The 17081-nt window shown below is 36.1% G+C and overlaps 2 protein-coding genes and 1 pseudogene across 2 annotated transcripts; 1 reads left to right on the forward strand and 2 right to left on the reverse strand.

Annotated features, from left to right (window-relative positions):
- Positions 1–6365: 6365 nt before the first annotated feature.
- Positions 6366–14081, reverse strand: LOC106410067 (S-type anion channel SLAH2). Its single transcript, XM_013850569.3, has 8 exons — positions 13484–14081; positions 12526–13296; positions 12346–12377; positions 11302–12259; positions 10790–11033; positions 7197–7344; positions 6916–7109; positions 6366–6829 (listed from the first exon to the last, which is right to left on the reverse strand). The coding sequence occupies exons 1-4, from the start codon at positions 13853–13855 to the stop codon at positions 11938–11940; spliced, it is 1497 nt and encodes a 498-aa protein (XP_013706023.2). The 5' UTR covers positions 13856–14081; the 3' UTR covers positions 6366–6829; positions 6916–7109; positions 7197–7344; positions 10790–11033; positions 11302–11937.
- On the reverse strand, positions 6710–7522 carry LOC125575332 (heat stress transcription factor A-9-like). The gene is made up of 4 exons (XM_048764350.1): positions 7481–7522; positions 7197–7344; positions 6916–7109; positions 6710–6829 (listed from the first exon to the last, which is right to left on the reverse strand). Exons 1-4 carry the CDS (start codon positions 7520–7522, stop codon positions 6710–6712), a joined length of 504 nt encoding a protein of 167 aa, XP_048620307.1.
- A 134-nt stretch (positions 14082–14215) lies between the features above and the next one.
- LOC106408469 lies at positions 14216–16797 on the forward strand (annotated as a pseudogene).
- The last annotated feature ends 284 nt before the right edge of the window (positions 16798–17081 follow it).

Consider the following 17081-nt stretch of genomic DNA (forward strand, 5'->3'; position numbering starts at 1 on the left):
TGGAGCCAAGTACTACTGACCAATCCACATATATTTTTATCCTTCTATTTAGATACATATATGCAATATATAAACCTCATCTTATTATAATTGATTATTATCTAGTAATTTGTACAAAGTAATTGGTTATGCGTATGTAATACTAGCTATTCTTTCAAAAAAAAATCTAGACGTAATAGCTGGTATATAATTACTCAAATCTAATAAAAATATATGCATAATATATGAACATGTCCAATTTACAGGTCATAACAAAGAATCCAAACGGAAGAGGCTTGGTTAAACAAAAACCAAGGACAAATATACATTCTAAAAAGAAGGGCAACCCTTCAAAGTAGCAAAACGTTGAAAGCTTTATCACCATTAGAAATATATCATATACTATTTCTTTGATATACGTTGGTCATGGTGTATAGCTTTAAACTAAAGAGTTTATAAGCTCGAATTTTGATGGACAAGTAAAGACTAGAGAAGGCAACCGCTTGAGCAATTATTTCTCATAAACAAGTTTAAGATAACATTAAAAATTACCATAACGTGTGAGTTTCGAGTTTCCCCAAGTTAATGTATGTCTTGTAGCAGAAGCTACATGGTCGCAACTCGTGAGTACCACTTAAGTCATTCTCGTGGACAGTCTTAGTTCACAAGCAAGAAATGTTGGTCTTATTTGTGAAAGTGTATTAATAGTTTAAATATTTATCGTATTAGAGATCGAGATTTTCTCCAAATTGTGGACAATAAAATTGTTACAGCGAGTCAAAAGTATTTTTGCCGGCTATTCCTATAAGTAATTTTATTTGACAAACGTATTCCTAAGAATCTGATAGTCAAAATTTTGAATATGTTTTAAGTGTTACTAATACTTTATCCGTTTCAAAAAGATATATTTTTTAGAAAAAAATTATTTCACAAAAAATAGATATTTTGTGTTTTCTATCAAAAACTTTAAATTTCAAAAAAATTAATTGATTTTATTAAATTATTATTGGTTAAAAGATATTGAAAATTGCAGAAAACAATACATTTATTATAGTAATTTAATGTATTTTCTTAATATGTGTTTTAATATGTGTGAAAACTACTCGTTCCGGATACGAATGTAAGATGTTATAGCTTTTTTCTTGTATACTAATGCAGGATGTTTTGAGGTTTAATTAATGCATTTTGGTTTTATAAAAATGAAACTTCCAAGAATATATATTTATTTGTGCAAAAGTGATAAATGTATATGAGTAAAAGAAATTTCAAAGTCAAACTATTAATGACTATTGCATGAAATTAACTATCGTACACATCTTACACCTGTGCAAAGAGTACTATTTATAGTCTTCTTACATACCATCACCTAATGTATCACTTAGTAGAATTTCTTGGTGGACTTTTATTCAAATCAAACAAAGCTTCTCTTTCATTATTTTGAAATGGTAAATTTAAATCAAATCTGTGAAAAGCCATTGAGAAGTTTTAATTTGCATCAATCCATATTGCTAATATATATAGAAGATTAGTGAAATGCTCGTTTGGTTTTGGCTCCATTCTAAATTCGTTTTCGTTAAAAATGTGGCTCCAAAACTAACAAATTTCCAAAGTGTACAGTGCCTTTTGAGTAACCAAATTTATCTTGAAAAACAAACACATCTAGTAATAGCAAATAATTATCTGGTCGGGTACATGCAACTTGTCTTTACTAGAGAATTTATTTGTCGTAGGTGATGCATTAAAACTCATTGTAGTGACAAAATTTATAGCAAATAACTATTGTCTTAATATGTGTGAAATACATAAAACATCATACATTTAGATCCAGAAGGACTATATAAAGTCTATTTGTGAAACAGAGGAAGTGTATGCTTGTTCCAGCTGGAATGCCCATTGCCCACAAGCAGGGACAATCAATGGCGAAAATGGCCTTCTTTTGTGCCATAATTAAAACATGCAACAAAGCCAATGAAAACAATTTGTTCAAATTATTTTGATGTAGAAATTTTAAATATTTTTGATTTGCTTCGATTTTGTTAAACGACCTTGAAAACGGATGCAATAAATGAATTTGAAAACATGTTATCCCTTAAACCAAGCTGTCAAATGAAGCCAACTGAAGGCCATTAATGAATCGCATTAACATTGTACTAACATTAATGAATATAGTTAATGCCATTACTGAGTAGATGCCAACAATATCTCGATTCCCTGATTCATTAAAGACAAAAATGGAGACTGATGATCGAAGATTGCCTCTACACTCAGTCTATAAGCAAGTTCTATCTTCATTCTCAACATTTTTTTATAAATCTAATTTAATAATGAATGGAACCTGGCATTCACCATGCTCTCTTGTGCACGAACTCTCCATCACGTAAATAAAAATATTATTTTGCTAAGTTATGGAGACTTTGAAGATAGATTTGTAGTTAGTCAAATCACTGACACGTGTAGTTGTAATTGTTATATATTACTTTGCATGCGTCTTCAGGCTTTTGCATGTTCGGATATTTAACAATGGTTAAAGCCCTCGGTCGTTTGCTAGATTTGAAAAAAAAAGTTTTGGTGATTCTTAGAAAATACTATAGAATGGTCCATGCTCGAAGTGATCGTGTAGTGGTTACTTGTGTTGCTTCCGGAGTTATTAGTCTGCCGTTTTTTCTTGGAAACTGATATTTTGATTTCTGTAATATTCCGTGTTTGTAGCATGAAGCGCATTGCGGTTAGTGGGTTAATATAATTTGATGTCTTAGTGGAATTAGATGTGAATAATTCTTAAATTTATGGGATATTTTAAGATAGTCGTATGCAAAAGCTTCAACATTTGGGTTTTCGAAATCAACAATGCATGTGCTTCGGCCGTAACTTGAAGCACTATACTATACATGCACAACCGTGTTCAATGTCTGAAAAGAAAAACTACTGCCCATGTCCTTTTTTCATATGAGAAATGTATGGATCCCAACATTTATTTTTACTTGACTTAAATACTTAATCAAATATATTTTACCTCTGCAAGTAATCAACAAATTAATAATAATTATTTATATTTATTTGGTTTAAACTGTTTTACATCATTCTTGTTTCATGATGTGTATATTTTACAATTCATTTATTATTGTAATTTCTATATATTTGAAGATTGTTTGCTAATGTTTTTTGTTTTGCCCATATTTTTATCAAATAACTTTTTGGTTAATATTGTATCTTTTACCTTTGTTATGTTAATTTCTCACTTATAACTTTCTATCTACATTGTATTTATATATTTTAGTGAACATATATAAATAATAAAAATGTTTACAATCACTTATATTATAGTTTTGTCTCTTTGATAAAATTAATGTATATAAAAATTTGGATATATTTTTATTGGTATTTAACTATATTTAAGAAACTATATTTTCATAAACATTTTAAAATCTTGAAGAAGAGCTGGAATCATTTCATCAATAAAATCAATTAATGCACCCGTTGCCTCAGCTTTGACAGCATTGAAAGCCATTTTCAGATATACAAATAAAAGGGGAAAAAAATTTAAAATTACGATTAAGAATACTTTGATTCTAGAAAAAACCATATACACTATTAAAAGAAAATCGTTTGTTTGCGCTGTGCACAAATTTTATATTTTTTTTTTAAACAATTTTTTTTATATATTTTTGAATTTAAATAACGTTTGGAGTTTTATAAAGACATTTGTATTGTAATCTATATGATATTTTACTATTTTTGAGCCAAAAAAATGATATTTTACTATTTATTCATACTTATCTGATAAAAATTGCTCAATATTTACTTAGAATATTCAATATTTTTTCAATAATTTCTGTGTTGAGGTGTTTCAAATATTAAACATACAATGACAGCTTGAATTTTTCATTATAATTTCTTAAATTCGTGATCTAAAATTTCACCAGAAGACATTGTAATCCAACTATTCCAAATTTCCAACTGCATCAGTATTTCAAACATAAAATATCAACCGGTTTCTATTTTTTCAATAATGTCTGTGTTGAGGTGTCTTCTTGTAGCTTGCTATGTATCTTTAAAGCATGTTGGCTGGGTTTTGTTTAGTGCTTATTGGACTCTTTTAAGGCTAAACCAATAAGGCTGAGGCCAACAATTTCTTATCATTTGTATTTTATTATTACTTTATATATATTGTTATACTTTTCTTTTTGTTAAACTAAATTGTATGTGAAAAGATTACATAATTTATCCTGATAAGTAAAAGGTAATCACGTGAAATTAAAACAAAATATAGCAATGATTTTTATAATATATTAGTTGGTTAATATTACCAGATATACAATAAGCAATCTCGTTAGTGTGGACTATGATAAACAGTTTCGAAAAAGACTGATCTCGAAAAAGATTAACGGAATTTTAGATCACAAATTTAAGAAATCACAAAAAAAAAAAATTCAAGCTGTCATTGTATGTTTAATATTTGAAACACCTTAACAGATGCATTATTGAAAAAGTATTGAAAACTCTAAGTAAATATTGAGCAAAATTTTTCAGATAAGTATGAATAAATAATAGAAGATATATAAGACGAGTTTTTGATCTTCATGTACATTTATGTATTTATTCGTGTGAGATGGTATATTTTCAAGTTTTTTTTGTATTCAAAATATATAGGTTGAATATCCGTGTCCTCTCCTCCTTTTTCAAAAAAAACGTGATACTTACTATAAAATATAGAATTAAACCGAATAATACTGAATAATAAGAATTATTAAAATCTTAAAAATTCAAAAGACAACAAATGCGAAATTAAAACATTTTTAAACGCGATCAAAAGCTTCTTCTCTTGTGAACTCTATCTCAAATCTACATCAAGGAATACATATTAAACCAAAGAGAAGCAAAAATAAAGATGGAATAAGCGTGATTCGAAACCAAAGGCACAAAATTCTCAAATATTATAGTTCCTCTAAGACCGAACAAAGATGACTTTCGATCTACAATAAGTTAAAATACACATCATGATTCAAAGTTTTCCACTCGAAAATGTACAAGATAATCTTTAAACTGATCCATATTCATAGATCTGGTAGAGATTATCTACAAAACAATAGCAAAATGGTGAAAGAGCAATATATACCTTGACATCTTTTGTGTTTGTGTGGTTGGAATGTTTCAGACAATAGCTCAAACGGTTTTATATGTGCTTGAAACCTAAAGCAAAACCCTAACCCAGATAATGGTCCCATTTCATTAGTTTTAATAGATTTTATTGGCCTTAGATTTTGTCAATCGTGCACAAAAACAGGATATTCAAGAAACAAGATTTGTCTATCAATGATGAGCATGGTAATACGGATTACATGAGGAGGATTTCTTTCAAAGAGTTTATGCACGTCAAGATCAAATAAATAACACTACTGATATTTTAAAAGATTTCCCAAAGACTGTGACAACAACAATGAACGACGACTTGATCAGAGATATTACGGATCAAGAAATTATTAATTACGGCAGTTCAAGCCCACAACGGAAAGGTGATTTGTAGGGTTAGCAACTTTGGAGAGGCGACGTTGTCCACCAAACATCCCAGTCCATAAATCTTCATCTCAAGAAACAAGACCGGAGCCATAAAGAATACAAAAGTATAGAGGGACTAATACCCTGAAGAGCGACAAACAATCTATCATCGGTTAGCGGTTCAGCTGTCGTTTGACCTTCCCTGACATGGTCCTGAATAGGTAACACCCCTTGTCGTGTGAATACCTAGAAGCTTCTTAGTCAAGAAACATGGAACCTCTCGCATAGACGGGGTGAAACGCCATCTTTTACATGCTACTTGATATCTCTTAAGCTACTCAAAGAAGGATTCATGGTGTTACTTAATTAGTAGTGACGCAAAAAATCAGAAAGGAGTGATGAATGCAAAATTTAAAAGATAACAGAAAAGGAACATTTACGAGAATTACACCCAGGGCCGACTTCGAGGGGAAGCCACCCAAGCCAAGGATTAGGGCATCCAAATTAGTGGGGCATATTTAAAAAAAAAATATTAGTATATACATAAAAAGAAAATCTGTAGATTATTTTGTTAAAATATTATCTATTGGACATATTTAGTTATAATAAGATTTGTCAAACTTTTTAAATATATTAGTAAATTTATATTTTAGATAATAGTTAAAACCCTAATTCTAAAATAGAAACATAACAATTGAGACTGCTATGGTCGAAAAACTTGACTATAGGAGTTTAATGGATGATTTTGCAGGGAAAAATGCAAGAAGATCTATATTTCAGCAATAAGTGTTTTTATATCAATGTTTTTTATGAACATATTATGAAATTTGATTTTTTTAATGAAAATTTAAGTTATTTTTTATATTGTTTTGTGATCTTGATAAAACATATATGAAGGCATAGTTTTAAATTTTGATTGGGGCAATATAAAAGGTTGGTCCGGCGCTGATTACACCAAACAGATTTTCAAGAGTTTCTGAACTGACAGAGATTAAAAAAAGTTTACATTCTCTCATAATGTATTTTTATGAGTCAAAACATTATTTCATAAAGCCAGAATTCATTAAGACCCGATCATCAGAGTCCAACATGATGCTCAGCATTTGCAAAGTCCCATTTTTTACTTAATATTCATTAGTCATGAGAGCTTGCTTGCTTGCAAAACGTAATCAGTCCTCTTCTCCATGGCAGGATTTCGACTAAAAGCCTCCATACGCTCCCTAAATTTCTTAGTTTATGCAATCATCGCTGGCTTATGCTTTTCACTTATCTTCTTTATAAGCTCGGGTTTGCCTGCCACAAAATTTTCACTTGCAAATTCCACTTGTGATCCAGACACTGTTTTTGTAAAGCCCTACCAAAAAAAAAGTAAATACAGTAAACATCGATCAAAGTGGATTCATATTTTTGTATGGAAAATAATCGTACAAACAAACTTACACATTCTTCAAGTAAATTGTAGGGGAAACAATAACAGGCACATCTTTGAGGATCCAGCACTATGAAACTCTTGCCATTGGGTCCCCACGAGATGAATGAGTTCGTTGCAGGATCATCTACCACTGAATATATATGTTTGAAGAGTTCAACGACCATCCCATAACTACGGAGCTCTTCCCAGTGGCGCTTTCGATCTAAAATTTAAAAGACAAAAAATAATACACTCATTAAGACCATGGATAAGAACCCTACCAGCTCAAAGTCCAATATAGGATGCTCACCATTATCTTGTTTAAACCGCAACTCTATATCTTGTTTCACCCTTGCCACAAAGGGGTCGCATATCTTTCCTAAACGTTGGGGTTGACCTCTCACAAAATCATCATTTGCATATTCCACTTGTGATCCAGAGACAGTCATTGTAAAACCCTACACAACAATAACAACAACAAAAATCTATAACAAAATCATATATCCCACAGAACACTCCACTGCTGATCAGTTCTCTTCTAAAAGGGGAATGCGAGATTTCCGCGATTGTATTCAGAGATGTTCGTTGTCTGACCTTCAATTCTGTGGTAATAGCTTCACTTGGTCCAACTCTCATGTATCCAAAAAATTGGACAGGATCTTGTGTAACGAAGAATGGATGGATAAATACCCGGAGTCTATTGGAGTCTTTGGTGATCCCGGAATTTCAGACCATAGCTCTTGCTGCGTTTTCTTAGACCAGCACAAACCTCCTCAGAAAAGACCATTCAAGTTCTTTGCTCACTTAAACAGTCACCCTGATTTCGAGAAACTCATATCCTCTTCCTGGAATGCTCTGCCATTTCATGGGTCGAGACAGCTATGCGTCTCAAAGAAGATGAAAGAACTGAAGGTTATTATTCGCTCATTCAGTAAAGAAAATTTTTGTGGCATTGAAACTCGAGTGCAAGAAGCTTTTGATGATCTTACAAGATGCCAGCAAGTAACCTTATCAGCCCCATCTACTGTCTCCTCAGAAGCTGAGCGCAAAGCACACTTTAAATGGCTTTCTTTGGCAAAAGCCGAGGATAAATTCTTGAGGCAACGGTCCAGGATTCAGTGGAATGTTGAGGGAGATGCACCCACAGCTTTCTATCATAGAGTCATAAAGACAAGACAAGCTCAGAACCATATCGCTTTCCTTCTGGATGATAGTGATTACGTCATTGACTCTCTGCCGGAAATAAAACAGCATGCTGTAAATTACTTCAAGGAACTCCTAGGCGGCATGAATACTCCAACTACTTCTTCGCCATCTGCTATTGCATCGGTGATACAAGCAAGATGTTCCATAGATGCTATCGCTTCTCTCTCAGCTCCTTTCTCAGACCAAGAAATTCAAGGGGCGTTCTTATCCCTACCAAAGAACAAATCACCGGGCCCTGATGGATATCCAGCGGAGTTCTTCACAGGTAACTGGAAATCAGTGGGGCGTGATATGATTGAAGCTGTAAAGGAATTTCTAACCTCAGGTGAACTCCTTCAACAGTGGAATGCAACTATCCTAACTCTTGTTCCAAAAAAGGCAAATGCCAATCGTCTGAAAGAGTTTAGGCCAATATCATGTTGCAATACAGTCTACAAAGTGGCATCAAAGCTCCTTGCAAACAGACTAAAGGCTCTTCTCCCGTCCCTGGTCTCCAACGCCCAGTCAGCCTTCGTACCGGGCCGTTTATTGGTTGAGAACGTGCTGTTAGCCACAGAACTTGTAGCAGGTTACAACTGGAAAAAAATATCTAAGCGATGTATGCTCAAGGTCGATCTCAGAAGGCTTTCGACACCTTAGACTGGGATTTTGTCTTGTTCACGCTAGAAGCTCTGGATTTCCCTCCAATTTTCAGAACTCTTATCAAAAAATGCTTGACAACGACTCACTTCTCTGTGGCAATCAACGGAGAGTTATGTGGATACTTCAAGGGAACTAGAGGGCTTAGACAAGGTGATCCGTTATCTCCCTATCTCTTTGTCTTGGCTCTGGAAGTGTTTACACAAATGTTGAAGAGTAAATATGAAGATGGGTCCATTGGATATCACCCGCATACTTCGACAGTAAAGGTTACTCATCTATCTTTTGCTGATGATTTAATGATATTCTCAGACGGCATTGTCAACTCTGTCAAATGCATTGCGGACACAATGGAAGCTTTTGCTCAGTAGTCGGGTCTGAGAATGAATAGAAGCAAGACGGAAATGTTTACAGCTGGCTTGAACAATGTTGAAACCTTAAACCTCTCCAGCCTTGGTTTCACCATAGGTTCAATGCCTATCCGCTACTTAGGCTTGCCCCTGATGCATCGAAAGTTGAGGTTATCTGATTACAGGCCATTGCTCGAAAAGATCTCAGGTAATTTTAATTCCTGGTCTGTCAAGGCTTTGACGTTTGCAGGGCGAAGACAGCTTATCTCTTCTGTTATGTATGGGATGATAAACTTTTGGGCGTCAGCTTTCATTCTCCCAAAAGGTTGCATAAAAACAATTGAAGGTCTATGCTCTCGCTTCCTGTGGGGTGGCAGTGAAACGAAAAAATGTATCTCAAAGGTCTCATGGAACATTGTTTGTCTTCCAAAGACTGAAGGGGGTCTTGGCCTGCGAGACATTGGTAGATGGAACAAAACATTATGTCTGAAGCTGATATGGTTCTTGTTCTCAAATGCTGATTCACTTTGGGCAGAATGGACCCGTGAATATCGTCTGAAAGGAGAAAACTTCTGGGCCATTGACGAAAGCAAGACTACTTCCTCAACATGGAAATCAATTCTTTCTCTACGAGGTCTTGCTTCCCGTTTTCTCAGACCGAAGTTGGGAAACGGCAGGATCATAAGCTTCTGGTATGATTTTTGGACTCCATTAGGGCCACTCTTTCACAGATTTGGGGATCGGGGTCCAAGAGAGCTCCAAATCCCAGTAACTGCAACTGTATCTGATGCTTGCAACAGAGCAGGATGGATTATCCGAGGTGCCCGTTCTGAGGCAGCTGAGGAACTTCACATCTACTTGACTTCCCTGCAACTACCTTCGATATCTACAACAGAAGACGCATACGTTTGGGTTGTTGACGGTAAAGAACTCACAGATTTTTCCTCTAGCAAGACATGGAACGAGGTCAGAAATAGAGGACGAATCCAACAATGGACAAATAATATCTGGTTCAAGGGCCATGTACCGAAGCATGCTTTCACTTCTTGGATAGCACATCAGGATCGCCTCCCTACCAGGTCTCGCTTGGCCAGATGGGGTATGAACGTATCGCACCTTTGCTGTCTCTGCAACTTGCAAGAGGAAAACAGAGATCATCTCTTCCTGCGCTGTGAGATCAGTGAAGAAATATGGGATTTGGTGATGCAGAGACTCGGGTATCATCCTCTAGCATTCCACACGTGGACTGCTCTCTCTGATTGGTTATCTATGCGAGAAGCTGTCACAAGCCGAACGCTCAAGAGACTCGTCGCTCAAGCAACAATATCAAGCATCTGGACTGAGAGGAATAGACGTCTACATGATGGTGAAACTCGAAGTCCAGCAGCTATTTTCAAAATCCTTGATCGCTTCATAAGGGATACAATCCTGGGAAAAAGGAAACTAAAGCCCTTTATCCCACTTATGCAGCAATGGCTACGGTTTGAATAACATGCCGGTTCTTTAAATGCTTATGTTGACTCAGCTTTGTTTTATTTTTTTGTCCAAGGCTGACTCAAGCTTTTATCTAAAACTTTTTGTAAGCAATTACAAACTCTTCTCATATTAATATGAAATTCACATTTTGGCAAAAAAAAAAAAAAATCTATAACAAACTTTATGCTTATTTGAATATTTGATAATAAGAAAAGAAAAAAAAAAGACTTACATAAGCTACAAATCTCTCCATGCTTAGAGCTCCCGAGTGGAAAAGAAAGGATTCGGTATATTCTAGGGGAAGAGGTCTATGCACTATGAGACTGTTGCCGTTGGGACCCCACAAGATCATTGAATCTGTTGAAGGATCATTCACAATCGCATATGCTTTTTTCAAGAAATAAAAGACCCTGTCTTTAATGTCTCTGAGTAGGGCGCGATCAAAAGCTTCGTCTCTTGTAAACTCCATCTCAAATCTACATCAAGGAATACATATTAAACCAAAGAGAAGCAAAATCAAAGATGAATAAGCATGATTCGAAACCAAAGCCACAAAACTCTCAAATACTATAGTTCCTCTGAGACTGAACAAAGATGACTTTCGATCTACAATAAGACAAAATACACAGCATGATTCAAAGTTCCTCACTTGAAAATGTACAAAACAAATTGAATCATATCAAAGATCTGGTAGAGCAAATCTACAAAACAATAGCAAGATGGTGATAGAGCAGCAATATTTACCTTGGGATGTTTTGGGTTTGTGTGGTTGAAATGTTTTGTGTTTATGTGGGTAAAATATCTCAAACGGTTTTATATGTGCTTGAAAGTTGAAACCATAAACAAAACCCTAACCCATATAATGGGCCCATATGATTATTTTAATATTTTATAGGCTTTTTTTTTTTAACAATGTCAAAAAAATTTTTGCTAAAAAGACTGTCACATGTACTTTCAAATTAGATAAAAACACTGTCATACTTTCAAATTAGATAAAAAATTGTGTCCTGATAAATGAAGAGAAATGCAACTAGGAAAAAGAAATGCACAAAGACGTTCGAATAAAGAGCTCTCCGGAGCCGCCGAAAAACAAAATGGAAACCAAAATATCCATCACAGTCTTCGCCAAGGTGGGGCTTGCACTTGGTATTATAACATTCAAGAAAACTATTCGTCTTGCTAAACCCTGCGTCATGCTCTGGTCAAAGACATGAGAATCAAAGATGGTACTTGTGAGAGTGAAACTCCCCAGCTTAAGTCTAACAAAAGCAGCAACATTGTCACAGACTAGATCCTTATTTTTCCTGTATATTATCAATTGCTTAATACTTTGCTTCACACCTCTAAGCTGAATCATTGGTCTAACTAAACCATGTAACACTACGCATTTAATAAAGGAGGGGCTTCTACATCTATTTGATTATCTTCCGGGTCCAAAACCTTGAGCTGTTTGAACCATTTCTTCTGCTTCGGTTGCTCTGCACTTATTGCAATGGCTACATCGTTGGGGAAGAGATCACATTTGACAAAAGCGTGCACCACCGTCATTACCAGGACACCTATCACCGTCAGCGTTGCTGCTCCCGACAATAAAACCGACAGTATCTGAGTTGCTACTCCGGTGACTTCCCCTGAGTATTTTATCGTCGCGGTGGCCACGGCCGTCATCGGAAACGTGTAAGCCCACCAAGCTAGCGAAAATCTGACATTTAACAATATAGATATATCAGTTAACATCTAATCTTTTTGATCTCTAGACTCTTTTAATCAGTTAGAGAAGTATCTTACTTGAATCCGCGGAAAAAGTTAATCCGAACAACCTGAAACAAGAACCACAAGTAGACAAGTTGTTAACATTTCTTGTGATGCAAGCAACTTTGCTCTGTTCTCACTGTTATCATTTCTTGTGACGCAAGAAACTTTGCTCTCTTTATGACTATATCTGTTAAATTAAATATAGAAAATTACCAGAGAGAAGCATAAGAACAAGGAGGCGAAGTAAGCTAGACGCGAACCGAGATCAAAAGAGGCAGAGATCTTGGTCCAAGCCATGGAAGCAACGGCCGGTGCAGCCACAAAGAGGAAGAAAACAGGATGAAGCTCTTTAGGTAAGGTTTCGTTTGTGGGAAGTCTCTGATACAGAGTCACAAACAAGACCATATAATAAGCCAACCCTATGGAGAAGAAGAACATCGGTCCTTCTTTCAACCCCATTGACGCTCCAAGAAGTGCTCCAACGAAGTTACCAACAATAGAAAGGTGATTTGTAGGGTTAGCAACTTTGGAGAGGCGTCGCTGTCCACCAGACATCCACTGTCCGTAAATCTTCATCTCAAGAAACAAGACCGGAGCCATAAGGAAGTACCAAAGTATAGAGGGAAGGCTCGAGGTGATGGAATGTGGGATCCCAAGTGCCAGGAAGAGGACTGATATGAGAGGTGCGAAGAAGAAGTTGACTCTGATTGGATGCATGAACTCGCGGCGCACCGCCTCAAAGAAGAAAATGGTTTTGAAGAGGTAAGTGATGGAGACGGCGATGAGGAGGACGAGAGAGATCCACCAGAGCACGTGGTTGACTACTTGCGTCACGTGCAAGAACTTTTCGGCGTCTGTGGTTGCTAAGGTCTTCCACATGATGGCGTGACTGCTTACTCCAAGACACATCCCGTACGATGTGATTGGGAACCGAAGAAGAAACGGCCACGTTTTGTCATCAGGGAGAACTATCTCCTCCTTCTCCTGTTCTTCCATATAAATGTTAAAAACATCAAAACTCAAGTAACTAAAAAGAAAGAATTTAAAAAAAATTCCATAAAAAAATTTCAACTTAAACGAATTATTTTGTTCATTTTAATACACTTACTTTTAAAACTATGTTTGTTTTCATAGTTAAACCATGTTTTTTAATCAAAAATATTAATAATACCTTGAGAGTTTCAAGTTCAGGGCCTTGAAGATGAAGAGCGTCGAAGAATCTATCAGCGGTTAGAGATTCAGTGATCTCTTCCTCATGCAACGATCTTTCAATGGGTTTTCCACGTAAATTTGAGATCTGACGTTCGAGCTTCCCTGACATGGTCCTGAATAGGTCAAACCTCTTGTCGTGGGAGTTTCTAGAAGCTTCTTTGTCAAGAAACATGGAACCTCTAGGCATAGACTTGGAGTGAAACGTCATCCTCCTCCCTCCCATTCGTTTCTCTAGTCGCGTGAACTCTCCATGACTCGATTGACGTTGCTTGTCTAATAGATCTGAGGTTGCCAGAGAAACAGAAGGACTAGCCGATCTCGGGTTATTCATAATTTCTCTGCTTTTAGTACATAAAAATGGAGCAACGCTAATAAGGATCCAAACAAATATATAACTTCACATTCAAAGATATATACTGCTATCTAACTGGATCATGTATTATGTATATAACATATAAACCTTATTTTACAGAAAATAAAGAGAAGATGTAGATCTGATCACTGCAGAGCACGGAGGAGTAATAATGTTTATGTGTGGGCTGTTGGCAGTTGGTAGTGCCCGCCAAATATGTCGAGTTAAATAAGTCCACCGAAAGACCAGAATGTTCTCTCTGTCTAAGTTTTTGAGCTGTCTAAAGAAATATAAAAGTTTTATGTCTTTGTATTTTTGTTTTTATTCAAGCAGTTGTGTTCTGACCAGCAGGGCTTTGTCTGCATTCACTCTTACTTATTTTATTGGTTCTGTACTACCAAACAGATCTCTTATCAACCGGTGATTTTTGCCTGAATTTTTTTTTTGCCTGAAATTTTGTCCCTATCGCCTAAAAGAACCTATTAATGCAAAAATATAACGACGGTAAGAATAGATTATGATGATAACAGTGCAAACAAAAAAAATAATACAAATATGCAAATAACTAGGTTACGAAACCGGAAAGGAGTAGTAAATATTAGAGATAAAATGTTCCTTGACTCACAAGTCAAAACAATTAAACAGCTGCGGCTTGGCCTTTTCACTCTCGTTTAGCCGCGTCGGTGCATTTTAGATTGTGTATACTTCTACTGGGCCTACTGAACTGATTCGAAATTATCATTGTACTTAAATGGGCTGACTCGTTCCTTTGAAAGCCCATTAGCTGATCCTTTCACAACTCTCATGATCCGACGGCTTAAAACAATCCTATCTAACGGTTAGGAAAGAAACTTTGTATATACATTTTGATATGCATCACAAGTTTCTCCCTCCCTCCATTTTCAGGTAAAGAGCAATTAAAGATCATCCCTTCTTTATTACAAAAAAGTATCTGAATGTACAAAAGAAGACAGGTTTTGTCTTTTCGACTTTTCGTCTGCCTAAATCCCTTTATCTTCCGGTCGGAAAAAGAGAGGAAGTTACCGGAATATCTACTGTTTTCCGGTGCAGACACGCCGGAGCAAAACCAGCCACCAACGTTAACTCGAGAGAGGTTTGTTTCTTTAGTGTACATTGTTCATGAAAAGTTTCTTCTTTGATGACCCATCCTTGTTTTTGCTTAGGGTTTCACGGCTCAGAGACCATGGTGATGGAAAAAGATTCAGACTTTACAGACCTAAACAAGGAGATTTTAAAAACCCTAGAGCAGATTGAGGAAAAGGCTTCATCTTTTCTCAATCTTTCGCCTCGGTTTAATCACATGGTAGAGTCGCTGAATAAGAAGGAAGAGCGGCTTAGAGTTGTCGAAGCGAGGGAGAAAGAAGTTGCTTTGCTTGAGGAGACTGTTTCTGAGAAATCAAGAGTGTTGGAGGAGAAAGAGATGGACTTTGATTTGATTCAGCTCCTTGAAGCATCTCTTTTGAGATTGGTGATTGAGAGACAAACTGAAGTAGCAGTGAGAAAGAAACTTGAAGATGTTACAAGCGAGTGTGAAAGGAAGAAAGTGGAAGCTAAGTTGGTTTTTGAGTCAATCCATGAGAAGTTGTGTGGGTTAGAGAAGGCAGAGAAAGACTTTGATGTGAAACAAAGAGTGGAGATGGTGAGGCTTAGCTCACTTGAGGAGGCTATCAAAGTGATATATGCTGAGTTGAAGAGAAAGGAGGAGAGGTTTGGGTTGAAACAGAAAGAAGAAGCTGATAGATGGAGAAAGGAGACTGAACTGAAGAGCAAAGATCTTGAGATTAGGGAGAAGAAACTGGAAGAAATGATGAAAGAGCTTGAATTGAAGCAGTGCAGAGACTAGAAAGAGATCCAACCATGAGGTTGAGCATGATAATGATGCTGGTTCTCTTACTCCTCCAGCTAAAAAACATAAATCTGAGGAAGCAGATTCGGCTTGTGCTTCAAAGGATGGAGACATTGGAGGCATTGCCTGCAAAGATCCTAAACCGTTAACTTGTCCTGATACGAAGTTCAATGATGTTGGCATGTCAATGAGCTCTTTTGCTGTAGATCAAGTATGGGCTTTACATGACCCTAGAGATGACATGCCAAGGATCTATGCTCAGATCAGGAGCATCTTTAGCTCTCAGTTGAGTCTGCAGGTGACATTACTTGAACATGTGAAAGCCACAAAGAACGAGAAATCACTTCTTTCCAGTGCTTGTGGGAGATTTGGGCATGGAGATACAGAGATCAGAAGCCACCTGATGTTTGCTCATGAGATGGACCACACCAAATGTGACAAGAGTGTCATAGTGAACCCAAGAAAGGGTGAAACATGGGCTCTTTTCAAAGATTGGGATATAAGCTGGAAGAGTCAATCTGATCTCCACGAGCCTCCTTATAGGTACGACCTTGTGGAAGTTATCACCGAGTTTGACGATCAACTAGGCATTTCAGTGGCATATATGGGGAGAGTTGAAGGATTTGAGCCGGTTTTAAACCGTGTTGAGCAGCATGGACTCATCAAGTTTATCTGTCCGGGGGAAATGCAGAGGTTTTCTCATAAAGTTCCAGCTGGTTCTTTCAAGCTAGACCCTGCTGCTACACCGGGCAATGATCCGGTGCTTGAGGAGGAGGTGGAAACGAGGATACAAAGTAAGGAATGTGGCAAAGCTCCAACGGTTGAAACTCAAGAATGGTCTACAAAAGATCAGCCCATCATATTAGAATGAGGGAACCAAATCTAGTATATATATGTAGAGTGCCATTTGGTTATATGGCTTTTGATGTTGCAGGACGTAGTGAAACTGTAATCTTTTGACTCTGTCTATGTTTTCTTTTTGAACATGTCCACCTCTTGAACTGAACCAACTTCTTTTGTTAAAACTGAAATAGAATGCTACCTCTTCTTTCTTCTCTTTGTCTCCATTGTTAAGGGAAAACTTACATAATGTGACGCAATCACATTTATTACAAAGACTAAAAATCCCATTATGTGAAAAAGAAGAGTGAAAATAAATAACTATTTGTTTCCTAACAAAATTAAATATAATTATTCCATTTAAGTTTTTTTTAAGTTGTATTATTCTTCTAGTCTTGTTATTTGTTTATTTTATCAAACTCTTTTCTTTTTTTCAAAATTGAAATTCATTCATACTTACTACAAAAACTACTGATAGATAAAAGATATCTCAGAAAC

This window comes from Brassica napus, chromosome C7 (assembly GCF_020379485.1).
Source record: "Brassica napus cultivar Da-Ae chromosome C7, Da-Ae, whole genome shotgun sequence".
Classification (NCBI taxonomy): domain Eukaryota; kingdom Viridiplantae; phylum Streptophyta; class Magnoliopsida; order Brassicales; family Brassicaceae; genus Brassica; species Brassica napus.